General features: G+C 36.9%; 1 protein-coding gene across 1 annotated transcript in view; it reads right to left on the bottom strand.

The window, feature by feature from the left end:
- The window catches only part of C1H7orf50 (chromosome 1 C7orf50 homolog), a 350397-nt gene extending 341060 nt beyond the window's left edge, over window positions 1-9337 (bottom strand). Inside the window, exons 1-3 of the mRNA XM_031943517.1 lie at window positions 8889-9337; window positions 8335-8604; window positions 611-722 (exon numbers count right to left, since the gene is read on the bottom strand). Coding sequence (XP_031799377.1) covers window positions 611-722; window positions 8335-8604; window positions 8889-9337 — 831 coding nt within the window. The remainder of the gene's footprint in view (window positions 1-610; window positions 723-8334; window positions 8605-8888) is intronic.
- Window positions 9338-13691: the final 4354 nt, after the last annotated feature.

The raw sequence follows: 13691 nt of genomic DNA, 5'->3' as shown, positions 1-13691 counted from the left end.
ATATATGTATATATATATATATAGAGAGAGAGAGAGAGAGAGAGAGAGAGAGTTATAGAAGAAACTCTAAGATTCCTAAAGCACTAAATCCGATTAATATTGTGATCCCAAGAATACAATTTTGTAGAGGAAAAAAAAGCAACCTTCTCCATTCTCTTGGTGATAGTGACTACAAATTATCCTTTTGGTGAAATGTCAAGAACCTTCTTGGAAGGTGCCCTGAACCCATCTTGTCACAACAATCCCCACTGTGCTACTGCTTGCATGCAAATCTCAGCCACAAAAATCCTTTGGAATCACAACTCACTATCTCCTCCCTGCTCTGGTTATGGTCACAGAGATGTTACAGCAGCAAGACAGGTAATAAATTTCCACAGTCTGAAGAATTCTAAATCAGTGTTGTGAGTTTTAAGTGTTTCCTAAAATTCTGAATTTCCTTTCCTTTGCTCTATGGCCAAACTTACTTTTTTGTCAGTCCCTGAGTAAAAACAAAAAGCTTTAAGAAATTGGAAAATACAGCCAAGCAGATCTGGTGCAGAGCCAGGAAAAATAAACAGCAGAACCAACCGAACAAGCCATGTGCACAATGTGCAGTATCCTCCACTCATACCTTGACACTCAACTTCTTCTTCTTTAGGGGCTTCTCTCCTTCCACTAACTCCTTGAATTTCCTTTTCTTTTTCTCTGACACCTCAGACCTTTTCTTCTTTTGCTCTGGCATCCTGTAACAAAGAAAAAAGTGCATAGTTCATACATTTAAAAATAGTTCTTGGACCATGTATTTTGAGGAAATGGAAAAATAATTACAACTTCCCTGACTCTCCTCAAAACTCACTCCAAATTCAGTCTCTGAAATCGCCTTCCATTCACTGGATCTATATATTGTCTGTGTGTGTGTGTGTGTGTGTGTGTGTGTGTGTTGGCACATTCTACCCCCCCATTAAAGGGCTAGCACATCGAGGGCAGGGACTGAATTATTAGCTTTCTTTGTATTCCTTTCACTTGGAGTAATTTCCAGTGTACAGTAGGGGCATAATAAATGCTCAATGACTAAAGCCACTGCAATTATCCAGGTAATTAGAGATGAGGGCTTGAACTAGAGGAGTGGCTGTGTTAAGTTGAGAGGGGGAACTGCCAAAGAAACACTGGAGGAGGAACAGTTAAGACCTGGCAAGTAACTGAATATGTGTCTTAAGAGAAAGTGAGAAGTTAAGGATGGATTTAAGGTTGTAAATGGGAAGGGGATAAAGGTTGGAGGTGGAAGGATAGTATCTTCCACTGTAGAAAAGAAATTTGGAAGGGTGGGCTTGGGGACAATGATGTATTATTTTTGATAGATTAAGTTTGAGATGCAGTTTGAGTCTCAGTTTGAGACCGAGATTTCAGTCAATTACCTAGAGATAACAATTGAGAATAGATTAAATCAGAGTGTAGAGGAAAAGGATCCAGATGGAGCCTGGAGAGAGAAGTTGATATATTTGATGACCTACAAAGAGAAACATAGAAGGAATATGCAGATTGATAGAAGGGAAACCAAGAAAGACCAGTGTAAAAAAGTGATGTTTGAGATGGTTAGTTTTGGAGAAAGTCAGTTTTTTTGGCTTTTTTTTTTCTTTTTTTGACTGAAGTCAGAAGTTATAGTAATCAGAGGGTGATGTAAGAAAAGGTGTCAAATAGTTGCTGTTATGGGACAGTTATTTTGGATATGTATAAAAGAGATACAATTATGGAGAATTAAAAGGAATATCTTGATGCAATGAGGGCCCTGTTGCAATGAAATAAAATTTTGTAGGGAGACTATCACATGACTTCCTCTGAACAGCACACAAGTGAAATTTTTAAAAATAATAACACCAAAGAGTATAAATATAGAGCATTCTAGGCAGGAATGGCATCTGGAGAAGTAACCAAGGGACTCAAAAGTAAAAGACAATGTCATATTGAAATGGCTAATTTGTAGGGGGAAGATTGGTAAGAGCAAAAAGTAAAAGCAGAAGTGAGATGACTGATAGGAGGGATATGGACCAGAGTTCAAGATGAATGCTAAAATAAAAATAAATTTAAAAAAAAAGGAATATCAATGAAACATTTAAAATACACAGAATAGAATAGAATTAAGTTAAGAAGTATTCATAAGGCCAGCAAGACAATATTGTACTACCATGATTAGTTTGGTTTTTTACATAAATACACACACACACACACACACACACACACACACAGTGGGATGGTGGATAAGTGCACAGGGCCTCGAGTCAAAAGACCTGAATTCAAATATGAACTCAGACCCTGAACACTTCCTAGCTGTGTGACCCTGGACAAGTTACTTAACCCCAACTGCTCACCAAAAACCAACAATCAGGCATACACAGCTGCATAATAATCACAGCTTCATATACAATCCTCAATTTTTGGCCTTCTTTATATTTTTAAATTTTAATGTTTGATGATTTTCACCTCATAGTGACTTTCCTATATGGGGAATTGTCAGATAAGGCAACTACCTTTCCCAATACAGGCTGATAATCTGAGTCTTAAAGAGTTACCTAGAACACTGAGAAGTAACTCACCCACAGTTTAAAAAAAAAAGAAAAGAAAAGAAAAGAAAGAAAAAAAAGTCTTCATGTATTTGGGAGCAGGACTTAAAACCAGGTCTTCCTGGCTAAGAATCTGAGCCTCTAGATAACACTGCCTCTTCTAGTCCATCATAATTTTAAAATACATATGTATGAAGTTTACAAAATCCCTTGGCATATGTTATAGACTCACAACAACACTTAGAGATGGATACTATTTGTGGGCAGAGGAAAAATGAGGCTCAGAGAGATAAAAGGATTTACCCATCGTAAGTGCCAAAGGTGGCATCTGAACCTAGGCCCTCTTATACTTGGGTGTAGCCCTTTAAACACTATGCCATGTTCTCTCTCTCTTTTGACTCCTCTGAAACATTAGTGACCCATCCCTCTTTTGAGAGAGATTCAATCTTTTCTCTGGATTTTCTGGACGCTGGTCTCATGGTTCTCCTCCTACTTGACTCATCCTCTGTGGCCTCTTCTGAAGGATTCCAACCCCTTAACCCAGAACTATGACCTGGATGTGGGCTTGTGTGGGCACTCTTGCTCTTGCACACTCTCTCTCTCTCTGTCTCTCTTCCTTTCTCTCTCTCCTTCCCTCTCCATCTCTTTTTCTCTGTCACTTACCATCTCCCTGTCTCTCTCTTAATTTCCTTACCCCCAGCAATAAACTCATCAATTCCCATGGATTCAACCATAACCTCTCTTAAAAAAAAAAAATACATATATATTTTTTATTTTTTAATGAAATAATAGTTTTTATTTATTTATTTTTTGTTTTTTTATTGAAGCTTTTTATTTTCAAAAGATATGCAAAGATTTTTTAACACTGACCTCTGCAAAACTTGTGTTTCAATTCCCCCCCCCCCCACCTTTCCCCTATCCCCTTCCCCAGATGGCAAGTAATCCAATATGTTAAACATGGTAAAAATATATGTAAACTCAATAAAGGCATACATATTTGTAAAATTATCTTACTGTACAAGAAGAATCAGATCAAAAAGGAAAAAGAAATGAGAAAAAAACAAAATGCAAACAAACAACAAAAAAAGTAAAAACACAATGTTGTGACCCACACTCTGTTCTCACAGCTCTCTCTCTGGGTGTAGATAGATGGTCACAAGACCATTAGAACTAGCCTCAATCATCTCATTGTTGAGAAGCCACATCTATCAGAATTGATCATCATATAATCTTGTTGTTGCCATTCAACCATAATCTCTATGCATTTAAGACATTAAAACGTTGGGCATTCATTTCTCTTCTGAGATGATGATGGCTTACAATACCAGTTTCCTATTGGCTGCCTTTATCTGAATGTCACATAGGCCTCTCAAACTAAGTCCAACTAAAATCTAAACCTCTACCGAACTTCTCCATTACTGCTGAGGCAACCACCATCCTCCTAAGTGGCCCAGATCCCAAACTCAATGTCAGCCTCAGATTCCACACCATATAACCAATCAGTGGTCAAACTTACCTTCTCTCCAATCACACACTCACCATCCTAATTCAGGTCTATCCCCCCTTGCCTAGCCTATACTCCCTATCGGTCTCCCTGGCCAAATCTCTCTCCATTTTAACACAATCTGATTATGTCAGCCCCTATACTCCAGTGGCTCCCTATTATTCTAAAATAAAATATAAGCTCCAGTTGATTATTTATAACACTCCATTTCCCAACTCTGTGCCTTGGTAACAGCCATCTCCCATGTCTGAAGCCCTCATTCACCTTCTCACTTCCATTTCTTAGAATCTCTAGCTTCAAGACTCTGTGCAAATCCTACCTTTTGAAGGAAAAGGCCTTTTTTAGATCATATTTTGTCTTTCTATCCCCATCATAACTGAAAACACTTAATAATGTTTAACTGTGACCTTTTCTCGTTCCACTCCCACCATCTCCATCCTAATTCAGGTAAACATCTCTTCAAACAAAATAACAATTTTTGTCTCCTAACTCATCTTCCTGCCTTCAAACCATCCATCAACCGGCTGCCTGAGAAATCTTCCTAATTACTGCTCCAATAGAGACAATTCTCTATTGAAAAGCCTCTAATACCTAGCTAGTGCCTACTGAATAATGTATCAATTCCTGTTGCTGTCATTCTATAATCTGGCTCCTAGAACAGGTCCTCCCAAATCAGGTGGCCCCCTTTGCTAGGGACTTTGAAAATCCTCCAGGTGAAAGGCATCTCTTTCTCCTCGGTGCTCTCAGAGGACGTTGCCTCATCTTAGATTTCTGCGTCTATCTCACTCCATCTGGTACCAGGGTTATTTGCTTGGACAGATGCTTTTGCCCCCTATTTGAATCACAGACCTAGAGGGAGAAGAAGTGATCTTGGAGGCCCTCCATTTTATAGAAAAGGAAACTGAGGTTGAGAAAGGTTAAGTATTCAAGGTGAGGGAGACAAGAAAGACCATTTCAGAGGAGAGGACTATTGTGTAGAGGGCAAAGCCAAGTGACCAGTTTGCATGTAAGGCCTTTCTTGATTTCCCCCAGAAGTCAATGTCCTCTTTCATGTCTCCCCCAGTATTAGTCCAGACAAGCATATATATTTTTATGGTTATATTTTAATACAATATGTGCCATATGTAATATTGTATGTAGCATTATATGTAATACAATGTGCCTATAATTGTGTTATAGGGTCCCATAATATATAAGTTCCAAATGTATTCTTCATTTAAATATAAAAGTTCACACCTCAAAAAGAAAGTGAACAGGGTACAGGAAACTTTCAAACCTATGGCCAGGGGGGATATTCTTAACCAAACAAGAAATACAGTAAAACATAAAAGAACCTATAGATAATTTTGTTTACAGAAAATTGAAAAGGTTTTGCAAAAACAAAATCAGTGCCACTAAGACTAAAGGTCGCAATGGCGGGGTGAGGAATCTGTGTCACAAATTATCAGTTAATGTCTTAATGTCACATACAGTCATTAACAGAAATATATAAGACCATCTGGCATTCCCTAATGGATAAGTGATCAAAATTTATGAACACTTCAATGAATTTCTAACTATTAAGAATCAAATGAGGGACAGCTACACGATGTAGTAGATAGAACACTAGCTCTGGAGTCAGGAGAACTGAATTCAAATTCAGCTTCAGACACTAAATATTTTCTAGCTGTGTGACCCTGAGGGCAAATGACTTAATCCCAATTGCAAAAGAAAGAAAGAAAAAAAGGAAGGAAGAAAAAAAGAAAGAAATGTAATATAAACTCAAAAGACAATAAAAAGGAGAATTGAGGTTTGTTTTTTTTTTTTTAATGTTGGCTTAGAATTACTAGTTAAGAACAAACATATGAAATCTCAAGTCCCAGGTTAATAGATAATAACTAGCATGTATCTAACTCTTTAAGAATTACAAAGTTCTTTAAAAATATTATCTCATTTTATTTTCCCCAAACTTTGGTAAATAGGAACTCATCCTCATTTTACAGATGAGAAAGCTGAGGACCATAAAAATTGACTTGGCCAAGTTAATAAAGTAAGTAAATATTTGAGATAGAATATGAACCCAGATTTTCCCAATTCCAGTTCGTAAGAGCTCTACATACCTACTGTGTCCTTTGCTTCCTTATTATTGGTGCTTTTTTTTTTTTTAATCCAGTAATTATGGGAATAGGTAGACTACAGTGAGATCTCTAGAGTTTGTGACCCCAAGCTGGTCCAAAGATCAAAAGGGTTTTATAATCCATACTACATATATGAAGAGAATTTCCAGTTTTCTTTCCCTGGGGCTGCCTCCTTCCATACTAAGGCACTCCAAATGAAAAAAGGAGGACTCTTAAAAACTTACCAGGATCATCATACAATTCCCACATTATGATAACATCATGATACCAGTAAGTACATTTCTTTCAGGTTCCTAAGGCAATGGGAATTCTAAAACTGAAGCGAATGGTGTAAGGAAGGAGTGCTGCCAGAAAAACATAGCTTTTGAGTCTTTGAGTCAAGGTTCTGGAGGAGAGAAGTAGGAAAAGTATGGAGAGATGGAGAGCAGAGGGAGGTAGAGGATGGAAGGAGGAAAGAGCTAAAGGCAAAGGATAAGTTCTCCAGAGTGAATAAAGCCATTCTGAAGAGTTGGTGCAACACTACTATGATGAAATTTGCCTTATTCTCCTGTTGCCTTCTCTTCCACAGTTCTGAGCATGTTTCAGACCCACAGGGTCTAGAAAGTTAAAACATTCCTCTCCTCCCAATTCTAAATATAAACACAAACACATACATAAATATCACTGCATTTTTCCTGCCAGAAACTGTCACCAACTATGTTGAGAAGTTCATCCATTTCTATATATTTCTTCCTCTTTCTTCCTAAAAAGAAAAACATTACTTCTCATATCCTCAATTCAAACCCACAGAAATACCAAGGAGATATCCAGAGTTTCTTAAGCTCTCAAAGCTGTTTCCAAATGTAACAAGTGTAAAAAAAAAAAAAATTGTACCAGTCAACAAGTATGTATTGAGTCTATTGTGTGGTGAAGTGGGGAGAGTGCCAAGGTTAGCATCAGGAAGATTTCTTCTTGAGTTCAAATTCTGCCTCAGATATTTACTAGCTGTGTGATCCTGGGCAAGTCACTTAACCCTATTTGCCTCAGTTTCCTCATCTGTAAAATTAATTGGAGAAGGAAATGGCAAACCATTCTAGTATCTTTACCAAAAAAAACTCAAAAAAAAGTCAGGTATAAATGAGCAACAGGTGCCAGGTAGTTTGCTATCTATTTTAAGTGTAAAAAGGGTATTATGTCAATCATTCAATAAGTATCATTATGTATCAGGCACACTGTACTATCTATCGTACCATCTTTCTCTTTCATAGACATATATCTATATAGTACCATACTATACTTGAACTATATATAAAAATCTATATGAAAAAAATATATTAAAAAATAAAAATATATAAAAATATATTTTAAAAAATATATAATATATATAAATATATAAAAATATATTTAATATATATATAAATATATAAAAATATATTTTAAAAAATATATAATATATATAAATATATAAAAAATAAAAAATATATAAAAATCTATATGAAGAACAGAGACAGAAAAAGAAAGAAAGAGAAGAGAGAAAAGAGAGAGGGGGAGGGAGGAATGGAATGAGAGCAAGAGAATGTATAAAGCACAATAGTACAATGACTATCACATAATAGGACAAAAACATAAGAATATAATTATACATAATCCTTATATAATACATATCACCATCATAGTATATTTGAGGTGTAAAATGGATATAATATCAACCAGACAACAAGTATATATTAAGCGTCCATCATGTTTCAGGTACTGTGCTAGTCACCAGGGATACAAAACCCCCAAAAAAAAATATGAAAGAAGCATACCTTTTAAAGGGGGGGAAACAAGCCCATACAGAAATAAACACAGCATGAATATAAATACTCACATATGTGTACATACATAGCATGTGTGTAAACTCCAAGTAAATTGAAGCTAATTTGGGAAGGAGGGCACTAGCAGGAAAGGCTGCCCGAATTTGGGGCGCCTGGCTGCCTGCCCCTGCAACACTTACTTCTTCAGGATAATCTGATAATTAAACGAAATAACGGAGACGAGTCATCCGCCTTAGAGTGCCCGGCACGCAACAGACGCGCGAGACTCAGAGAATCGTCGCTAGCAAGTTCAAGCAGCAAACGATCCAAGCAAAAAGGAACCCGGATCCGGGCTTTTGCCGACTATTTTTCCGGGGATTGGCAGTCCCTACGCTGTTTACCGATGGGGAAGCTGGGGTCTGCACACAGCACGCGCCTGATGATGCCTCACGCTGAAGGGTGTTGTAAAGGCACAGACCGCAGGCCCCGGTGGCCGGGCACAGCCCGAGGCTCTGCCCCGTCCCCTCCACGCCACACTTCGCAAGCACCCCTCCAACACCCAGGCTAGCGATTCCCGGGCCCTCGCGTCGGAGGCGCGCCCCTGCCGCCGTCCCGAGCCCCGGCCGAGGAAATGGGCCAGACCCCGGCGGCCAACGCTCCAGTACCGCCGCCTGTCACCTCACCTGCACGTGGAACGCTCGCTCTCAGGAACTCGCAACCTCTGAACTGGAGAGATTCCTCCACAGGGAACCGCTGGCCCCACCCCCTGATCCCGCCCCTGGAACTTGCCGTATTCCCATTGGAGTAGGCTTAAGACTGTTAACTCTACATCCAATAGCAAATAGGGGACCCAAGATGAAGCCACTTAACCCCACCCCTTTCCCCTCCCTCTTCCTTGCCTAGCGGCGCTGAGGGATAGTCGTCATCTCTAGGCGCCGACGGTTGCTAAGAGAACCGTCGGTTGCTAGTGCCGCCGGTCGCTACTGTGGACCAGTTCCCAAGTAGTCGGTTGAATCCTCTCGGGATCGCGTCAGCACTCCTCAGGCAGGTAGGAAGGCCGAGTTGTTTTTGTGTTTGCTTTTTGCTTTCTGTCGTCCCAGACTGAGACGCCGCAGCTCGCCTTCCCTGCCTCAGTCGGCCCCGTCCGAACAATAAGCACAAGAAAAAGCTGTTCCCTGGGGCCCAAGTCCTTTGGGTGGGTGAGGCCGGCGGGCCCCTGTGTTCCCCGACCCGACTCATAACCTGCGCAGCGGCCTGAGGGGCGAAGGCCCGGAAAAGGAGAGGGCCAGCTTCGGGTCCGAGCACGCCGCAGGGGAAGGCAGCGTCCAGGGGCCCGCGGGCTGTCTCTGGGAGGCCCCGGAGGCTCGAGAGCGAGGATGGATGCGAGCAGCACGTGGCAAACATTAAGTCGTAAGAGAAGTGCCGGCTCACTGTTATTTATCACTCATATTATAACCCTATTAACATGATGTTTGTTCAGTCGTGTCCGACTCGGTCCCATTTGGGGTTTTCTTGCAAAAATGCTGAAAAGTAGTTTACCACATCCTTCTGCTCATCTTACAGATAAGGAAACTGAGACGACTAAGAGTGTCTTAGAGTAGATATGAACAGCTAGTGAGAGACCAGATTTGAACTCGGAAGAATAGTTTTCCTTACTCCGGAACTGGCATTCAACTTTGCCACCTCGATGCTCTGTTTACTAATATTTATTACTAAATATATTATATTTATAAATTATTATTATAATTATATTTATTTATAAATAGATTCATGTATTTATATTTATTTATATATAAATATTATTATGCATTTTCATATATTATATATAATATATAAATATAAATATATATTAACATATAATTATATAATTATTATGCATAATATGTCATATATATTTATAATATATAATTATATATAATTATTAATATTATATATAATATATATTTATTTACATAATATAATTATATTTATTATATTAATATTAATTATAATATATAAATAGTACTAACAAATGCTATCAATATTAAATATTATTAAATATCATTACAATTGTGGCATTAATTTGTCCAACTTATTAATATAATCAGCAATCATTATCATTATTATCGCGCAGCAGCCCAAGTCTGGTAATGATACTTATTTCCCGAGCCTTTTGCCTCCCCATGACTCAAGCAATATATTCATACAAAGGTGTGCTGGTAAAATGTTTCCAAACTGCCTTGGAGGTAGGCGGCAGGCAAGGTTAATGTATGTATATACACTTTTATGTTTAATCTGCTTAATCTTAATAATTATGCCCACATAAACAGTAAATCACCAAGCCCCGATTTATATTGGATTCAGATTTTGGTCATGGTAATGCTCTCTGATCAGGTTAGAGCAAGCTGTGTCCTCCCTGAACCAAACCAAATCACTTCCAACTTGGATAACTTCCAAAATGTATTCTCCCTTTTTCAGTGCTTATCAGCAGATCCTCAGTCCAATAGCCTTCCTGTGACTTGTCTAATAAAGTGGCAGTTACCCCTCCACACACAATTTTGTAGCTGAGGCTAGCATACCCACTGAATCACTACCTTTTTTAGGAAGCTCTTCTGATAACGCTCATTTCACTTTAGATCACTTCATGTAAGTCTTTTTTCTGAAATCATTCAGCTTGTCATTTGTTACAACTCAATAATATTCCATCACTTGGTTTAGTCATTGCCTAATTTATGGAGATTTCCAAATCTTAGCCACCACATAAAGAGCTGCTATAATTTTGTACAAATACAAATTTTACCCCCTTTGTTTCAATATAACCCTTTGGGCATAGTTTGCTTTCCATAACGGTTGGATCAGTTCACAGCATTACCAACAATGCATTCGTGTCCCAGTTTTCCCATATCCCTTCTAACATTCATCAATTTCCCAATTGGATGGGTGAGGTGGTACCTCAGATTTTAATTTGCATCAATAGCAATTTGGACATTTTTTAAAACTATATATAAAGTGGCATTTTTCAGACAAAGAAACCAAAGCTACTTTATTTTAAGCATTTATCAAACTTGACTCACTTCTCTATTTGAGAAGATACTTGTGAAAGATACAAGAGATAAACTTGTGAAAATTTGTTTTCTGCTTTCCTCTTAATTTTGGTTGCATGTTATATTTGTGCAAGAACTTTTGAAATTTTACATAATCAAAATTGTTTTATGCCCTATATTTTCTTTGGTATTATGGCTTACTTTTGAATTGTCTTTCATTAAATTTGGGATGTGACAGTGTCTCATTCACCAAATCAAGAGATAAAATGGGCAATTATTGTATGAATAAGCCTTATCTTGTCTTTGCTTACTGTCATGTTAAGCAAATAGTACCTACTCAATTAAATTTAATTTTAGATTTAGATGTCAAACCTAGTGTTAAGTCAAACTCACAGTCAAGCATCACTACTAATTCTAAAATTATATATTGACTTGTTCATTGAGAGCTATAAATTCTCCTGCTTTCCAAACATGCAAACCAGCCTAATTAGATTCTTAATTTAAGATCATGAGTATGAACCTTCCAGTGATTATTTCTCAGGCCATTAAAATTTTGTAATTTTTGATAGAAACAGTTCAAAACTCTTCAAAAGCAATTATGATTCATAATAGATATTTTGAATTAGCCTTAGGAATCATCTAATCTAATGGTTCTCAAAGTCTAAATAGATTTGGGACACTTGGGATTCCACGAAACCTTTTCTTGGGTAGTCCATGAAGTCAAAATTATTTTCATAATACCAAGATGCTTTAATTTCTAAAATGCTAAATATTAATGAACATCACAAACAAAAGCTCTTAGAGACAATAGTCAGTAATTTTTTTAGAGTCGTAAGACCAAAGTTTCAGAACTTCTGATCTAGTCTTATTACTTCAACATAATTTGGGGAAAGGTTTTAAGGAATTACCACTGTTTCTCAAATATTGTTTTGTGTACTGGCCTCAAAAAGTAATACTTTTTTTTAATCCAATTAAGGATATTTAAAGGAAAGGGCAGCACTAATTTTAAAAGGAAAATGGCTTACCTGCACCTCACTGACCTTGCATGTTCTAAGGAGGTGACATTTTTAAAGATGGGACACATTCCAAATACAAACTAGAAACACTAAAGCTTCATAAGTGGTCCCAAACCATCACTGTCTCCTTCCACATTTTCTTAAGCCTGCTAGACTGCATCCAAATCTTAGTCCAGCATTTTTAAAAATTATGTGACCTAATAATTTTGCCCAAGTTTTATGCTATTTGGGAACATAGTTGTATAATTAAATAAAATATTATTTATGAACATTTCTCAAAGGATTCTTATGGATCAAAACCTGACATCTTGTGGACAATATTGGTTTCACATCTGTAAATGCATTGTATTCAGCAGGAGTTAAAAAAAACAAAACTCATGGGATCAACATTCAAAGAATAATAGTAACAACTTATGTTTTAGGGTCTAGACAGACCAAAATCCAAACACATGTTATCTGATTTTTCCAGTAATAATTAATATTAGACTCATACACATCCTTTTAGTGGAAGTTAAACCTTTCAAACATTCCTGATTCATAGGAAATTTTTCTATAAGTACATCATCTAATTTTACTAGTGGTTCATTGGGGAAAAAGAAAAACGCATTCCTTATATGACATCATCATTACTCATACCAAAATATGGTTCTTTAAATTCAAAGTATAGTTACCTTCACTCATATGCACTATAAATATAGACTGAAAATTGTACATTAAATAGCCTGATTGGAGATGGATGGAGGGGAAGCTTGGTCAAGACATAAGTTACACTAGAACAAATACAAAGCTGCAAGTTGAACAACTCCAGAAGAAAAAACTAAAAAAGGCAACTGTACAGTATCAGTAGCATGGTTGTGAACTGAACAATCAGAAAGTGATGTTCTCCACTTGTGGTAAAGATTACATCTCAGAATAAGTGAACATACATTCAGTAGAAAATAATGATTTCATTTACAGGCTTTAGTGGATTTTTGAAACCATTCCATAGCTCCAAATAAATCAATTTGCAGAGCTCTGTAAAGTAAACTTTTATGGCTTAATGAATTATCTACCTGTAGAATACTTGCAATAAAAATTGACATGAGATTTCACTGTCTATTTAACAAAACAAACATTTTGGTATTGGACCAGATCATAGTCACCAATATCCTTGTATTATAGAATTACCCTCAAGTTCATAAAATTCATCCATATTGACTAGTAAAGGCCCTAAATATCTTAGTTTCACAAAGAGGAAGTTCTATAAAGTCTTCCACAAAGACAGGTATAACAAACATCTTGTTAAAGTTTTTTTGCCCCTTTCTGTATTATTTACTATTACTTTTATATTCTTATAGGCTCTTCAGAAAAAAATTTTTCACTACTTGAAAGACCCATGCCCATCCACACATATACCAACACCTTAAATATTTTGGGGAAATATTTAAGGAATGACTTCATATTTAAGCATTTCTAAATCAAATTCTAGAAAAACAAAAGCAGAAAGATGTTTTCTCCATGTGTTAATGAATGAATTAATAGGAACCCGCCAGTTTATTCAAATACTTGTGTACAAAGAGTTCTTAGTACTTTAGCTGAAGAGCAAATTATAAGACAAAGGCACCAGAAACAATTAGCTATTTATGGCATTTAAAATTTTAATTTTAAATTTAAGTTATAATCAAAATGAGAATAAGTTATGAATTAGTTACAATTAAAATGTTTAAATGTACCAAGTTA

This window comes from Sarcophilus harrisii, chromosome 1, assembly GCF_902635505.1.
Source record: "Sarcophilus harrisii chromosome 1, mSarHar1.11, whole genome shotgun sequence".
Lineage (NCBI taxonomy): Eukaryota > Metazoa > Chordata > Mammalia > Dasyuromorphia > Dasyuridae > Sarcophilus > Sarcophilus harrisii.
This window is presented reverse-complemented; position numbering and strand designations above follow the sequence as displayed.